The following is a 16231-nucleotide window of genomic DNA, read 5'->3' as shown; positions in this document are numbered from 1 at the left end:
TGTCATTCACAGTGGCTGCTGGCTGCATACTCCATCTCCATCTCCGTCACTGTGTCCAGTGGTGTCATCTTTTTCCAACTTGATCCGGTGCCCTCATTGACATGTTGGGCTGCATCCACTTCTGACATCATCTTGGCCAGTGCCTTACAGGAAAATCACAACAAGGTGATTGGCCACCATTGTGACAGCTTCAATTGGTCTCCTCCTTTGGGGAGGAGACTAACTATACCTACTAACATGTTGTCTGACTGGAACTAAAGATCTCTTGAAATGCTTGTATAGCAGGGGGTCTGTCACTTGCTCTCAGTATGCAAAGAAGAAGGCCCTTGACAGGCCATCCTCTCCAAGGCATTTCTGCCCGAGAGCTTGGGCTAACTCCACCTTAGTAAAAGGGGAAAGGAGGGACCGTCCCATCTCCCCTATTTCAAGGGATGTGATGCACTCCCATGCCTACTGTTTGCACTGTGTCACCCGAGCAGAGATCGCCTTGTGTGGAAGAAGCTATTTGTAGAAGTTAGTAGTGAGCCCCATCACCTCCTCCAAGCAAGAACGGACTAACTCCACCACTCCTACCATGGGTGTTGATGGAGTACTCCTTGAAGAGGCTGTGAGGCATGCCTCTGAGATTTGGCTGTATTGGGTGGCTTGAGCAAATGGCTACTCGATCACAGATCTAGTGTTAGTTGTCATTGTTGCGAGGCTTGAAGAAGGATACAAAGGTGCGGGATCTTTGCCTTGTGTCATCAGTTAATGTCCAAGTGCACCTTGGCCATTGCTCCATTCGTAACCCTAGCCAGCCAGGGAAGAGGTAGGCTAGGGTGGATGGAGGGAATGGTGCAGGTGGGCAGGCAGGGGTTCGCCTGCTGCCAGCACGGCCAAGGGCAGAAGTGGTGCAGGGAAAAGCGGGTGAGTGGCAGATTCTGCTAAAATACGACAATGTTCCTTAAACTAGAGCGAGAGAATGCAGTGTGAGGCAGGTGGGGGTGAGGGGCTGAGACCAGGCACTGTAGTTGGAGAGGAGAGTGAGACGCTGGAGTGGCAGGCTGCATGGGAGGCTGGAGAATGAGAGAAGCAGGCTTCATGTTAAGGCAGGATGGTACCTGCAATGGCAGAGGAAGAAGTGCATGTTCAGTGTGAGGGGTGGAGATTGGGGGGATGGCTGATATGGCATGTTGAATTCAACAGCAGTGGCAGTGCTCATCAGGATGCTTATGCTCCCATGGGAGAATTATTAAACTACCATATTTTTCTTTGGAATGCTAAGTTGCAATTTTTCCAATCAGTTAACATTACAATGTAGGATCCAAAGAGTGGTTGAAGCTTTCTATGCAATTGCTTTGTCTGATAAAGTATTGGGCATGCTTGGCCAAACATTTGTGTGTTGAGACAAAAAGTCCTTCGAGGTGGAAGTCTTTATCTGAATAGTCTCAATTCTTTGGTACCTTTCCACAAAAGCTGGATGTACAGGTCCAAGAAAGATAACATGCATCCTTTGTCATGGTAATCCACAACAAATGCAATAGCAGCTTCACTGTGGGGGTATTAAAGTGACAGACCATCTTTCACTTTGCCTTCACCAATGTTGTAGAGGAGCTTGTGGGCCTGTGGACTTGGGACATGTAGCCAAATCCTGTCACTTCTGCTGTAGACTAGAGGCAATGGTAGTGTGAGAAAGAGGCACAGTACTGCCTTCTGCCTAGGCAAGGCATCTTTCAGCTTGTTCAAGGCTCTGACAGCCTGCATGATGTCCTTTCAGGTTTGCACATTCTGAGCCCAACAGCTCTCTTTAGCCAGCCGATCAGTGTGTTGGGTTCTCTCCTCTGTGCAAGAGTCTCTGCTGCTCCTTTTTGGAAGCAAGCAACACTCAGATAGTCTGCTCTTTGGAGCCCAAAAGGCAATGTGGATACTGTTATTGAAACAGACATGTCCGATTCTGATGTGAAATCTCTCCTTGATGCTCTTCATGAGGAGTTTTAGCAGAGTCATCAAACATGGGGAAAACTGGTTCCTTCAATTGAACACAAGATGAAATTACCTGCGGTTATTGAGCCAATTAAAAAATGCCACACATAGCAGTCATTATCTTTTTTCCAGGGAAGCTACATTAGCCAATGATGTTACTCAGTCTAATTAAATCCTTACTGGTGACAACTTTATTGGAGGTGTATACTTTGCTTTACGTGGTTTCTATGAGGTACACCTTTCAGAAGGAATATGTAACCAGAGATTGTCCTCTTTACTTTGGAAAACAAATGGTTCATGTATTGCCTTGGTCATCAAACAAAGACTATCAAAGCAAAGTTTGTTAGACATGATACTACAGCTGGTAGTGGCTTGTAATGATCAAAAGGTTTATGCTGGTCATACAGTGCATGTTACAGGATGAAATATATGAATTTGCAGGTCTTTATGCCTCTCAATCATCAGGATATTGTGTGTAGATGTGGCAGTCTCTTAAACAATGTCCATGGCATCATAATGCCTTCCCGTGTTGGGATTTCAATAACTCCCCATGCCCAAGGGATAACACTTCTCATCACTCTGAAATGCTTAACATGGAATCGTTGCAATGGATTGATATGATTTACTTGTTACATGCAGCTGCTTGGGGTGCATGGTTTTATGTATCTTCAGAATGCATTTGTTGATTACTCAGCTAGATTGGTCAAATTGTATGTGTTAAATGCTCAGCGCTATGACTCACTTCAATGCAAGATATAAGTGGATTTTCTCTTGAGCTCTCAAATCATGCATCTTAATGGTTGTAAATGTGTTGAAATATGCCCATGGAGGATCACCCTCTGTGGCATCAGAGGCTGTTGCATGTTGATAGCAGCTACCTTACACATCAGCAGCTTCAGAAATGGTAGTTTTGAGCATGTCATAAAGCTTTTCTTGGTAAGGACTTTTCCTCCAACTTAGTTCGCTGCTGAATAGCCTGCAATGCCAAATTGAGGTTGCCTCTCCTTTCTATGGCCACATCATGAAATATAGCTTTAGAACTTACATGGATACTAGAACCTGTGCTCACCTTGTTATTAAATTTTCTTGATAAATTTTCATTCTTAATTTTGCTAGTTGGAGGTGATGGGGAGGGAGGATGTACCGGTTGCAGAAGGTTCAGCTGTGTCTTTGAAGGTATGTTGTTATTTTTTCTTTCAATAAAGGTAGGATGCAGCCTCAGAGTCTTATAAATATGCCACTAAGATGATGAAACTCAGTATGCTATATCGATCAATTCTTTGGGTATTTCCCACAACGCTAGTATGATACAAGATGTGAACCTTTGTTATTACTTCTTAAGATACTCTTGCAACATTCTCTAGAGAGGGCACACAGGAACCAAAAGCTAGATTTTGGATTATGTGATGTCTAATCATGTTTGAGAGTTTGTTTGTTTTTCATTCAACTTGTAATTTGCAAGCAGGTTATTTTGATTGAATGGTTGATTAGGCTCTGACAAAACTCATTTTTTGTATGTTGAGCAGGAAGTTCCAAAACAAAGAATTGCTGATTTTGTGCATGGAAACGATGGATTGGGAAACACCAATCCACCGACCCCAAAAGGAAAAGCGATAAATTTGAGTGCAAAGGAATTTCTCATCAAAATGGCAAGTGAAAATGTTGGTGAAGTCACAATTGTTGCCCTCGGTCCTCTCACAAACATTGCCATGGTATAGTCTTGAGATTGTTTTCTCATTGCTAACTAATAACGATGCCATTCAGCTTCAATAACATTAACAGGGCTTTGTTCCTATTAGGGAACTCACTGATTTTTCCATGTTGTGCAGGCAATAAAGGCAGACCCAAACTTTGCAAAAAATCTGTCACAGATAGTGGTTTTGGGAGGTGCATTCTTTGTCAATGGAAATGTGAATCCGGCTGCAGAAGCAAATGTATGATTTTCTCAACTAAAATGCAGGAATTTCTTTTACAAAAAGTTGCAACCAGATTTACCTTTGTGAGTAGTTTGTATGAACTAGTTCTCTTTGATTGTCGGATTTCTGTATGGCTTTACAGGTGGACATGTTATGTTACCTGAAGCAGTCAGTTTTCGTACTGTGCTAGGACAACTGTATCCATAGTTTTGGATGGTGACTAAATAGCTGTTTTGTGACACTTTTGTCCTACGAAGTATAAGATTTTGATAACATAAGTGGAAAGAGAAAACAATAAGCACCTATTGTACAGTGGAGGACACGGCTTATTTAGACATAGCTGCAACTTGCATAATGATGTCATTATGGTGTGATATTATAATCATTCTCATCAGGGTTCTCTGGTAAGAGCAGAAAGGCTAATTATGTAGGAGAAATGTCTGGCTCAACTATATGATCCAAAATAAAGACATGAAAAGACCTGTGAGTATGAAGACACACAAACCAGGAAAATAGATGTGGAAAGATATATCACTATGAAGATGCAAATAGGATCTGGTTCATGTATGGAATACCTACCTATGTTAAAAATTATTGGTGCAGTCACATATGTGAAGATCAACTCTACAAACAAGTGACAATAAAGACCATATGCACACTTCTTTTTCGTGAAACTACTGCTTTATAAGAGTAGTGTGCTATGGGGATGTGTTAGAAAGCATTGGTGCAGTCATGTGTGTGAAGATCAACTCCACAAACAAATGACAATAAAGACCGTACACACACTTCTTTTTCGCGACCCATGAAACTACTGTTATAGAAGAGTAGTGCACTCTGGGCATATGTTAGAAAGCATTGGTGCAATCACATGTGTGGAGATCAACTCTACAAACAAATGAATATAAAGATCATACAAATACTTCTTTTTCATCAAAAATAAAAAATTACATCCTTACTGACAAAAACTTCTTGGAAACAGAATCGTACAATGTGTACCCTTTGCTCTCACTATTGTACCCCACAAATGTGCACTTGACAGCCTTAATTGTCCAACTTTTTTCTTAATACATTGGGAATATGGGCATATGCGAGACACCCAAAAGTATGAAAGTGACCAATTGAAGGTTTATGGCTGTTCCAAGCCTCAAAAGGCATTAAAATTTTCAATGCCTTAGTAGGGCATCTATTCAAAACGTAGCAAGCATATATAACTGCTTCCATCCAAAAACCATATGGTAAATTTTTAGCTTTCAGTATACATCTAGTCATCTCCATGAGTGACAGATTTTTCCTTTTTGCAACTCTATTTTGCTGTGGAGCATATGCAATGGTATATTGATGTGCAATGCTATTTTGCTATAAAAAATTATTCAGCAAGGAAGATATGTATTTCCCCACTCGGTTTGAACGGAGAGTCTTAATCTTACACCCAGATTGATTTTCCACAAGTGTAGTAAAAGAAAAAAATGCATCATAGACTTTTTTACCAATGAATAGACCCAACAAAAGCGAGTAAAGTCATCAATGAAGGCGACAAAATGATAATATCCACCCAATGACTGTCTGCATGGGTCCACATACATCTGAATGCACAATCTACAACCTGAGTGTTGCTTTAAAAGTAATATCACGAGGAAAAGAGAACTGAAGAAATTCTCCCAAAATGCATCCCTCACAAATATACTCAGGAGGTCTCTCCAAGAGAGGTAAACCATCTAACATCTGAGTATGTTGCATAAGCATCAAACTGCCATAGTTAACATGCCCCATGCAAGCATGCCATGACTTTGCTTATGACATAGTAGGAGTAATAGTAGATGCCAAATAGACTGACTGATCAATCGAATGAGCATCTAACTTATAGAGTCCATGACATAATGTGCCAGTTAATACCAAAGTCAAGAATTCCTTATCGTGACTATGCATTTGTCATCATCAAATGTGACTTACATTCCACATTTTGCTAATGAAGAAATGGACAATAAATTCTTCTTTATCCCTGGCACATATAATGCATCTTGCAAACAGAGAGTAGAGCCATTAATGGCTTTCAAGACAATGTCTCCAACACTTCCAACAGGATAAGATGTATTGTTGGCGCATTGTAGAGATTTGCTAATTGGAGCTACAATAACAGAAGTAAACAAATCCCTGCTGGATGTAATGTGCTTAGAAGCACTACTGTCAAAGAACCAAGTGCTAGCATCCTCTGTAGAGCTGAATGCTCTATTTGCCCAAGAAGAATCATAACTGCAAGTATAAAAACAATAGTCACTGTCAATAAGAATTGACGTGGACCTTGTAGTAGTAGCAGTCGCTGGTGCATCGGAAATAAACATCCCAGACTTCTTTTTCTCCTTGGCAATGTGTTTCTTGCATTTTGTGATGTAGTGACCTAGCTTTTTACAATAATGGTACTTGCCCTTCTTGGCTTGCGTACGCTGTACCCCCCTATTTCTTGTTGTTTTGTGAAGTGCTTGAATTTCCAGAACTTTGTGGAGCATTCCTAGATTGACTGTTCTTGCCCTTCTATCTTGCCATAAAAGCCTATTCTGAGGCTACAACATCCACTCCATTGTTCTTCCTTGTTTGCTCTTCTTCTAGTAGCAAACTAACCGACTGAAGAAAGGTAAGTGGCTGTGGAGAAATTCTCATTGTGAGATTCAATGCCGTGTGAAAGGCCAAATACGAAGGTAGCAAGGAATTCAAAGTAGTAGAGATCATCTGTGCATTAGAATAATACTAATCTACATTCATCAATTGCTCACCTAAGTCTTGGATTTTGTTAAGATGATCCTGCATAGCATCACCTTCGCCCATTTTCTCATTTTCAAGCTTCTTTTTCAAGAAAGAAATGTGTCTCATTTTTTTCAGCAAATATTTGCTCAAGTGTAAGCCATGCTACTTGTGATGAAGTAACTGACCGTATATGCGGGATTATGGACCGCTAAACTACCAATGCAATAAGTGACAATGCTTGGGCATTCCAAGTGTCGCAAGCCTTCTGTGTAGCTTTTCTTTGGGGTAGTGGCTGAGTTGGAGCTAGCCTTTGACCATGTCCTCGGGAGAGGAGTTGCAGGAGCTACAACTCTAGGATGGACTTTTTCACTAGTAACATGTGAGAACAGAGGATCAAGGTACAGCAGAGATTCAGTAGACAGTGTGAGAGTGAGAGACAGAGTTGAAGCACGACACCCAAGATAATAGACTGAATGAGTGTAATCTGAAAGTACAAGGTACAACCCCCTTAAACCTTAGGGTTGTAGGGGGGTGTTCACACCCGACACACACTAAGTGTCCAAATGTGTGTAACATAAGCACGTAAGTACATACGACAATAAGACCATAAGTCTGGGGGAAAAAACCTCTCCTACCGAGAGTAAAAAGTGCCCCAGTGTTCTACTGATCACCGACACTCCCATATGAGCGTAGGCGTCAGTAAGGCGTGAGTCAAATACCCAACAAACCCCCCTGGAGTGAAGAGTGATCAAGAGTACAAGGATCATCCGCCACCAAAGGATATCAAATTTAAAGCATCGCGAAATGCTTCAAATTTGACACGAGGAAGAGCTTTGGTGAAGATGTCTGCCACATTACTGGTGGTAGGACAATAGACAAGGCTGATATTACCTGCATGTAGCCTCTCTCTGACAAAGTGATAGTGAATCTCAATGTGTTTCGTGCGAGCATGAAACACTGGGTTCCGTGCCACTGCAATGGCACTCTGACTGTCAGTGAACAATGGAGTAGGCTCAGTAACAGATACATCCAAATCAGCTAGCAAGCGTCTAAGCCATACGCATTCAACTGTGGTAGTGAAAGCTGCCTTGTATTCAACTTCACATGATGATGTGGCAACAGTGGATTGTTTCTTGCTAAGCCAAGAAATGCAAGAAGTGCCAAGAAAGAAACAATTGCCACTAGTAGAGTGACGTGTATCATAATCACCAGCCCAATCAGAATCACTGTAAGCATGTAAATGCAGTGGTCCCCCTTGGCATAAAGCAACCCAAGAGAACGAGTACCCTGCAAGTAGCGAAAAACACGCTTGACAGCTTGCCAATGTGACATACGTGGCTGATGCATATACCTGCTCAAAGCTGAAACTGCAAACTGTATGTCCGGCCTAGTATTGCATAGATAGATAAGACATCCAACTGCAGGAGCATATGTATGTATATCAAAAAAATCACTGTCATCATGTAATGACAGTTTCAGTCCAGGTTCCATGGGAGTACTAACTGGCTTGCAATCCTGTAAGCCAAATTTCTCAAGAAGCTGCCCAATATACCTTGACTGTGATAACCCAATACCTCGAGCATTATGTATGAACTGGATGCCCAAGTAGTAATGCAAAACTCCCAAGTCAGACATATCAAAAGTTTGCTGCAAATTTTGTTTGAATGCTGAAATCTGATCAGCATGTGTTCCAGTGAGCAAAAGGTCATCAACATAAAGACATAAAATCAGCATAGATCCCCCTTCTTTACATACGTAAAGGGTAGACTCAGATGAGCTGTTTAGAAACCCCTGACCAAGCAAGAAAGCATCTATCTTTTCATACCAAGCTCTAGGAGCTTGTTTTAAACCATATAGTGCCTTTTTGAGCTTGCGTACCAAATGTTCTGAGCCTTCAACTGCAAAACCAATGGGCTGCTGTACATAAACTTCCTCCTGAAGTTCCCCATGTAAAAATGCAGTCTTGATATCTAGCTGATGTACTGTCCAACCATAATGTGCAGCCAAAGCAATCATAGACCTGATGGTCGTCATACGGGAAGTAGGAGCAAATGTCTCCTCATAATCAATGCCCTTTTTCTGTGCGTAGCCTTTAGCTACTAGCTGTGCCTTGTATTTATCAATGGATCCATCTGCTTTTCTTTTCAATTTGTAGACCCATTTCGTTCCAATGGCTTTCTTCCCAAATGGCAAGGACACCAAATCCCAAGTTTGATTCTTAGTAATAGAATCTAATCCAGCTTGCATAGCTGCTATCCAATGCACATTGTGTTGTGCATCCTCATAACATTTAGGCTCTTCATTATCAAAAGTACTTGCTGCCATAATAAACTCCATGGTATGTGCTAAATCATGCAAACGAGTTTGCCTTCTAGTACGACCAGCCATGGGTGCATCCAAAGGACTATCTTGCATAGTCTGCAAATACCATCTAGGTAGCTGTCTAGCATCCTGGCTGTGTGCAAGCTCTTGCTGAATTTTTGTTTCAGCATGATGCTGAATATTCCGATCAGCCAATGGCTGAATTTCTGCACTTTCCATAGGAGCAGCTGGCTGAACATTAGGTTCATTTTGTGAACCTCTAGCTGAATCACCAAAAGTAATGGGTAGCAGCCCTTCAAAAACATCACGGGCAGCCTGATATGTGTCCAAACCAGCCAAGGATAATTCTGATTTTTCATCAAAAACAACATCCTTGTTGACAAAAACCTTCTTCGTAACGGGATCATAGAGTCTGTAGCCTTTGGTCTCATTGCTATATCCCATAAAAATGCACTTAACAGCCTTGTTGTCCAATTTTCTTCTAAGTACCTGTGGAATATGGGCATAGGCAAGACACCCAAAGGTACGAAAGTGACCAACCGAAGGTTTACGGCTGTTCCAAGCCTCAAACGGTGTGATGGTCTTCAAGACTTTGGTAGGACATCTGTTCAAAATATGGCAAGCACACATGACTGCTTCCATCCAAAAACTATGAGGCAAGCTCTTTGCCTTCAGCATACATCTGGCCATCTCCATGAGTGACCGATTTTTCCTCTCTGCTACCCCATTCTGCTGTGGAGTATAAGCTGTAGTATACTGATGTACTATGCCCTTCTGCTGCAAAAAAGAATTCAGCATAGAGGACATGTATTCCCCCCCTCAGTCCGAACGGAGAGTCTTAATGTGGCATCTAGATTGGTTTTCAACAAGTGCACTGAAAGCCAAAAATACATCATACACTTCTGACTTCTTTTTCAAACAATAGACCCAGCAAAAACGTGTGAAGTCATCAATGAATGTCACAAAATAATAACCACCACCCAATGACATGGTCTGCATAGGCCCACAAACATCTGAATGCACCAACTGCAATCTGGTTATTGCTCTGAAAGCAACATCACGAGGAAATGAGAACCGATGCATTTTCCCCAAAATGCATCCCTCGCATAAGTGCTCAGGAGGTCTCTCCAAGAGAGGTAAGCCATCCAGCATCTGAGTACGCTGTAAAAGCATCAAGCTGCCAAAGTTTACATGCCCTAAACGAGCATGCCATAACTCCGCCTGTATCATAGCAGGAGTAAGAGTGGATGTCAAGTATGTTGACTGATCTACTGAAAGAGCATCCAACTCATATAAACCATGACACAAAGATCCTGTCAAGACCAAAGTCATGCATTCTTTTTCTCGAACCATGCAACGGTCATCATCAAAGGTGACTTGCATACCACAACGTGCCAAAGAAGAAATAGAAAGCAAATTCTTCTTTATTCCAGGCACAAACAAAGCATCCTGCAGGCGGAGAATAGAGCCATCAATGGCTGTGAGCTGAATCTCCCCAATACCACGAACAGGGTATGATGCATTATTGGCACACTGTACCGATTTCCCAACGGGAGGTGCACTAACTGAAGCAAACAAATCTCTGCGAGATGTGATATGTCTAGAAGCACCACTGTCAAAGAACCAAGTGTCAGCATCCTCTGTAGAGCTAAGTGCTCTATCGGCCCAAGAGATGTCATAACTGCAAGTTGAAAAACAATAGTCCCTGTCCACAACAAAGGACGCGGACTCACTAGCAGTGGAAGGAGTAGTAAAAACAGACATTTCTGACTTCTTCTTCTTCTCTTTGGCAATGCGCTTTCTGCACTTAGTGATATAGTGGCCGGGCTTCTTACAATAATGACATTTTCCTTTCTTTGCTTGCGTCCCCCCTTGTGACTGATTCTGCGATGTGCCCGAAGTGCTAGAACTCTGTGGAGCATTTTTCACCTTGCTGTTCTTGCCTTTCTGTCTTGCCATAAAAGCCTGCTCAGAGACTATAGCATCCACACCACTATTTTTCCGTGTTTGCTCCTCCTCTAGAAGCAAGCTAACCAGTTGAATAAAAGTGAGTGGGTGCTCAGTAATCCTCATGGTGAGGTTCAATGCAGTATGAAAAGACAAGTACGAAGGAGGTAAGGAATTCAAGGTGGTGGATATCAACTGTGCATCCGAAAAATACTCATCTACATTCATGAGCTGCTCCCTCAAGTCCTGAATCTTGTTTAAGTGATCCTGCATAGAATCACCTTCATGCATCTTCAGAGTTTCCAACTCTTTCTTCAAGAAAGAGATCCGAGTCTCATTCTTTCCTGCAAACATATGCTCCAAAGTCAACCATGCATCTCGTGAAGAAGATGCCGAACGGATATGAGGTATGATGGACCGCTGAACTGCCAGAGCAATAAGCGACAAGGCCTGTGCATCACGGGTATCCCAAGCTTTTTGAGCTGCAGTTCTTGGTGGAAGTTGCTGAGGTGGAGCGGGCTGAGGTCCCCGTTGTCCACGTGCGCCTTGGGGAGGAGGAGTAACGGGAGCTACAACTCCCGGTCGAGTTTCCTCTCCACTGACATAATCCCATAAATTCTTGGCCACTAATACATTCTTCATCATGAATGACCAAAGGGAATAGTTGTTTCTGTCCAGTCTGTCCTCCTTGGATACATACGTAAATACATCACCTCCCTGATTTGCCATGATGACAAATTTCCAAAGATAAAATGAGCAATGTCAAAGCAGTATTAATTGGAAATCTGCAAATTTCCAGAAATTGCAGCAAATACGTTTCTGCAATTAATGTGCAAGGGCGTACTCTGTCAGAAAACTGTCTTTTAATGCACGCTTCCCAAGGTGCAAACAGTGCACTGCATCACTGTTATCTCAAAATCCCCAAAATTTTTGCCAAGATTTCTGTCAAAAACAGTTTTTCTGTGACTATATCAGCAGTTCAAATGCAACTGTCCTTAAAATACACAAAAGCCCCAAAATTTCTGACGTTCCAGTCCAGAAATTTGCATGAAATTTAAATCACACCTGTGATGTGCTTGCCGCGTGTGAACCTCCTCTTCCAGAACTGTGTTCTGGGCTGAAATTAAAAAAATTTGTTGAAAATTTTACCTGACGTGGAGTAGACTGGCGTGTGCTGGTCAGACAGGCGGCCGAGGTGGCGAGCAGAGCTGACGTGGAGTTTTAAGTCAGCGGGCAGTTTGGCGGCGCAGGACAGTCGTGTGTGACGGGTCCGTTGACGAGCGGACTGTATGACAGTCGCGAGCTGCTGACGTGGACGTTTCAAAACGGCGGGCAGGCGGGCTGCGCGTGGTAGATCGTCTGGCGGGCGGACTGCAGGCGGACACTCGAGCAAAGGCTACGCACAGAGGAACAACGCCTGGGCAGGGCGCGTGCAGGTACAGGTGGCGTCTAGGCAGGGCAGTGTTGCGAGCTGACTATTGGAGCTGCGCGCAGGGCAGAGGAGTCGTCTGGTGCTGCGCGCTGACGGGCTGACAGGCGCAGGCAGGACTGGGCAGGTCTGGAGCTGGCGACACGGGGGAAAAACTGGCGGGGGCTGCTGGCTGCTGACTGAGGACCGCTCTGATACCAAATGTGAGAACAGAGGATCAAGGTACAGCAGAGATTCAGTAGACAGTGTGAGAGTGAGAGACAGAGTTGAAGCACAACACCCAAGATAATAGACTGAATGAGTGTAATCTGAAAGTACAAAGTACAACCCTTAAACCTTAGGGTTGTAGGGGGGTGTTCACACCCGACACACACTAAGTGCCCAAATGTGTGTAACATAAGCACATAAGTACATATGACAATAAGACCATAAGTCTGGGGGAAAAAACCTCTCCTACCGAGAATAAAAAGTGCCCTAGTGTCCTACTGATCACCGACACTCCCATATGAGCGTAGGCGTAAGTAAGGCGTGAGTCAAATACCCAACATAATACACTCCCAAAGATTTTTAGCAACGAGCACGTTTTTCATCATAAAGGACCATAGAGAATAGTTATTGCCGTCCAATCTATGCTCTTTAGATACATAAGTGAATACATCACTCTGTCCTTGATTAGCCATGATAAATGTCACTATTCGAAAAGGCACAAAAGCAATAATCAAAGCAGGGTTAACCTAGAAATTTGCAAATTTTCAGAAATTACAGCAAACACCAAGCTGTAATTAACAAAACTATGTCACACTTGATCACTATTGTTCCAATGTGCTGAAATTTCCACATATTTCAGCAAGTAGCATGCTGTCCAATGCACAAAAATGCTCAATAGCACGAAAAATGCAAAAGCCCCAAAGTTTAACTATCCAATGTGCAAAATTTCAGTCAATTTCAGACTAAATCTTTAGTACATGTGTCAATGTCTGCTAATCATGCAAAAGCCCCAAACTTTTTGACCCGAATTCCAAGAAATTTCTACAATTTGTACCCAAAAGCACTTGTTAAAGTAGAAATGCACCTTTCTCTATAGAAGCCCTTTGTTGTAGCTCTGATTTTCGAATAAAATAATGAGATATACCAGTCACATCCGAGACGAGCCAAAGACGAGAGCCAAGTGGATGTCAGAACTGTCTTGGCTGGTGGTGGTGACCTGGAGTAGTAGTAGAAGTTGGTGTTGGAGGTGGCCGATTATGTAGCACAGAGGATACACTTGACACTACTAGGTGTGAGGATTGTCACAACCTTTAGCAAGGGTGACCTCATCGAACCTCGAGGGAAAGGCAAGGAAGGTGTTGACATAACAGTCAAGCGTGCTAACGAGAGCAAGGACTTGTTGGAAGAGTTGATATAAGCATAGGTCGAACAACGAGAACCAGTGAGTGAGGCCATGCTTGAAACAAGAAGGTCAGGAGACAATGCCAAGGACGGGCTTTGGACTTACAAATATCGTAGAAGATCCCAAAAGAAGCCCAAGCCTTATAGACGAAGGCATTAATGGAGGATCAACACAATGCCGCGATGGATATCCAAAGCGTTGCTACGTGCTCAAGGGTATTACGCAGGTAACCAATGGATTTGGGTGCCAAAACCCCTTGCTAAACCTCCTCTGTCGACTAAAGACCAGATCATATCAAGAGCAAAGAAGCGTAGGAGTAGATTTAAACGAAAAACCAAGTCTCGAGTCAAAGACATGGGAGTGACCGAGCCCCTCACAGTCGGAATCAAGAAACCAATCGGGACTATTCTGTTGGGTATTTGACTCATGCCTCACTTACGCCTATGCTCATATGGGAGTGTCGGTGATCAGTAGGACACTGGGGCACTTTTTACTCTTGGTAGGAGAGGTTTTTTCCCCCAGACTTATAGTCTTATTGTTGTATGTGCTTATGTGCTTATGTTACACACTTATGGGCAGTTAGTGTGTGTCAGGTGTGAACACCCCCTACAACCCTAAGGTTTAAGGGTTGTACTTTGTACTTTCTTGTTACACTCTTTCAGTCTATTGGATTGGGTGTCGTGCTTCACTCTGTCTCTCTCACTCTCACACTGTCTACTGCACTCTCAGCTGCATTTTGATCCTATTACCATCCTTACATTTGGTATCAGAGCTCAGCTCTGAGCTCACCACCTGCCTACAGTCTGCAGCCCACGCCAGTTCTGCCCCAGCTGACAATTCAGCCCAGCGCGCAGCTCGTCTGCCTACTCTTGTTCGTCAGGTCCACCCATCTTGCTCGTCAGCTCCACCGGCCTATTCGTCAGCTCGCCACAGCGACTGGGTTACCTCCATCGCTTGCCCCATCATCGACTCTGACATAATCGTGTCCGCCTCCCGCGACAAGTCCCTGGTGGTCTGGTCCCTCACGCCTGGGCGCATCGTCGACATTGCAGCGCCACGTCATCTGCGTGCGAGTTGACTGTCCGCCTTGTCCACGTAAAACGCCCGCCCGACTGCCCCGTTAGACTGCGACCTGACATTTGACCGTCTGCCCAGTCCACGTCAGCTACACTACCCGCGCGACTGCTCCGACTGCCAGCGACTAGACTATCGTCCGCCCTGACCACGTCAGGTATTTTTTTTAACAAAAAAAAAATCCCTTTATTTCAGAATAAATTTCTGGTTGAGGAGGTTCATACGCAGTAGGCACAGCAAACAGGATACAAGTGTGGGACAAATTCGTTGCAAATTTCTGGGCGCATTCATAAGAAATTTTGGGGCTTTTATGTATTTTGAGGACAATTGCATATGAATTGCAGTTACAATCATAGAAAGATTGTTTTGAATAAATTTTTGGCAAAAATTTTGGGGATTTTGATATTATAGTGTTGCTGAGCACTGTTTGCACCTTGGGAAGCGTGCATTAAAGACAGTTTTTGAGAGAGTACGCCCTTGCACATTAATTGCAGAAGTGTGCTTGCTGCAATTTCTGGAAATTTGCAGATTTCCAGTCCTTACTGCTTTGACATTGCTCATTTGTCTTTGGAAATTTGTCAATTTGTCATCATGGCAAGTCAGGGAGGTGATGTATTTACGTATGTATCCAAGGAAGAGAGATTAGACGGAAACAATTATTCGCTATGGTCATTCATGATGAAGAATGTATTAGTGGTCAAGAATTTATGGGATTATGTCAGTGGAGAGGAAACTTGACCGGGAGTTGTAGCTCCCGTTACTCCTCCTCCTCAAGGAGCACGTGGACAACAGGTACCTCAGCCCGCTCCACCTCAGCCACTTCCTTCAAGAACTGTAGCTCAAAAAGCTTGGGATAGACGTGATGCACAGGCCTCGTCGTCGCTGAGTGCTTTGGCAGTTCAGCGGTCCATCATCCCTCACATTCGTTCAACATCTTCTTCACGAGATGCATGGTTGACTTTGGAGCATATGTTTGCAGGAAAGAATGAGACTCGGATCTCTTTCTTGAAGAAAGAGTTAGAGACTTTGAAGATGAATGAGGGTGATTCTATACAGGATCACTTGAATAAGATTCAGGACTTGAGGGAGCAGCTCATGAATGTAGATGAGTACTTTTCGGATGCACAGTTGATATCCACCACCTTGAATTCCTTACCTCCTTCATACTTGTCTTTTCATACTGCATTGAACCTCACCATGAGGATTGCCGAGCATCCACTCACTTTTATTCAGCTAGTTAGTTTGCTTTTAGAGGAGGAGCAAACAAGGAAAAATAGTGGTGTGGATGCTATAGTCTCTGAGCAGGCTTTTGTGGCAAGACAGAAAGGCAAAAACAGCAAGGTGAAAAATGCTCCACAGAGTTCTGGCACTTCGGGCACATCGCAGAATTAGACACAAGGGGGGACGCAAGCTAAAAAAGGAAAATGTCATTATTGTAAGAAGCCAGGCCAC

The 16231-nt window shown here is 43.3% G+C and overlaps 1 protein-coding gene across 5 annotated transcripts in view; it reads left to right on the top strand.

Annotated features, from left to right (window-relative positions):
• The window catches only part of URH2 (uridine-ribohydrolase 2), a 235457-nt gene that overhangs the window by 115587 nt on the left and 103639 nt on the right, over nt 1-16231 (top strand). For all 5 annotated transcript variants that reach the window (XR_015691312.1, XM_087681375.1, XM_087681374.1 and 2 more), the window contains 3 exons: nt 3079-3138; nt 3489-3674; nt 3792-3896. Coding sequence is in view for 4 of the 5 variants with exons in the window: in XM_087681375.1 (XP_087537501.1) it covers nt 3079-3138; nt 3489-3674; nt 3792-3896 (351 nt within the window). In the remaining variant the exon portion in view is untranslated. The remainder of the gene's footprint in view (nt 1-3078; nt 3139-3488; nt 3675-3791; nt 3897-16231) is intronic.

Source organism: Lygodium microphyllum, chromosome 7 (genome assembly GCF_053477565.2).
Source record: "Lygodium microphyllum isolate KBCC chromosome 7, Lygodium_microphyllum_v1.1.10, whole genome shotgun sequence".
Taxonomy (NCBI): Eukaryota; Viridiplantae; Streptophyta; class Polypodiopsida; order Schizaeales; family Lygodiaceae; genus Lygodium; species Lygodium microphyllum.
This window is presented reverse-complemented; position numbering and strand designations above follow the sequence as displayed.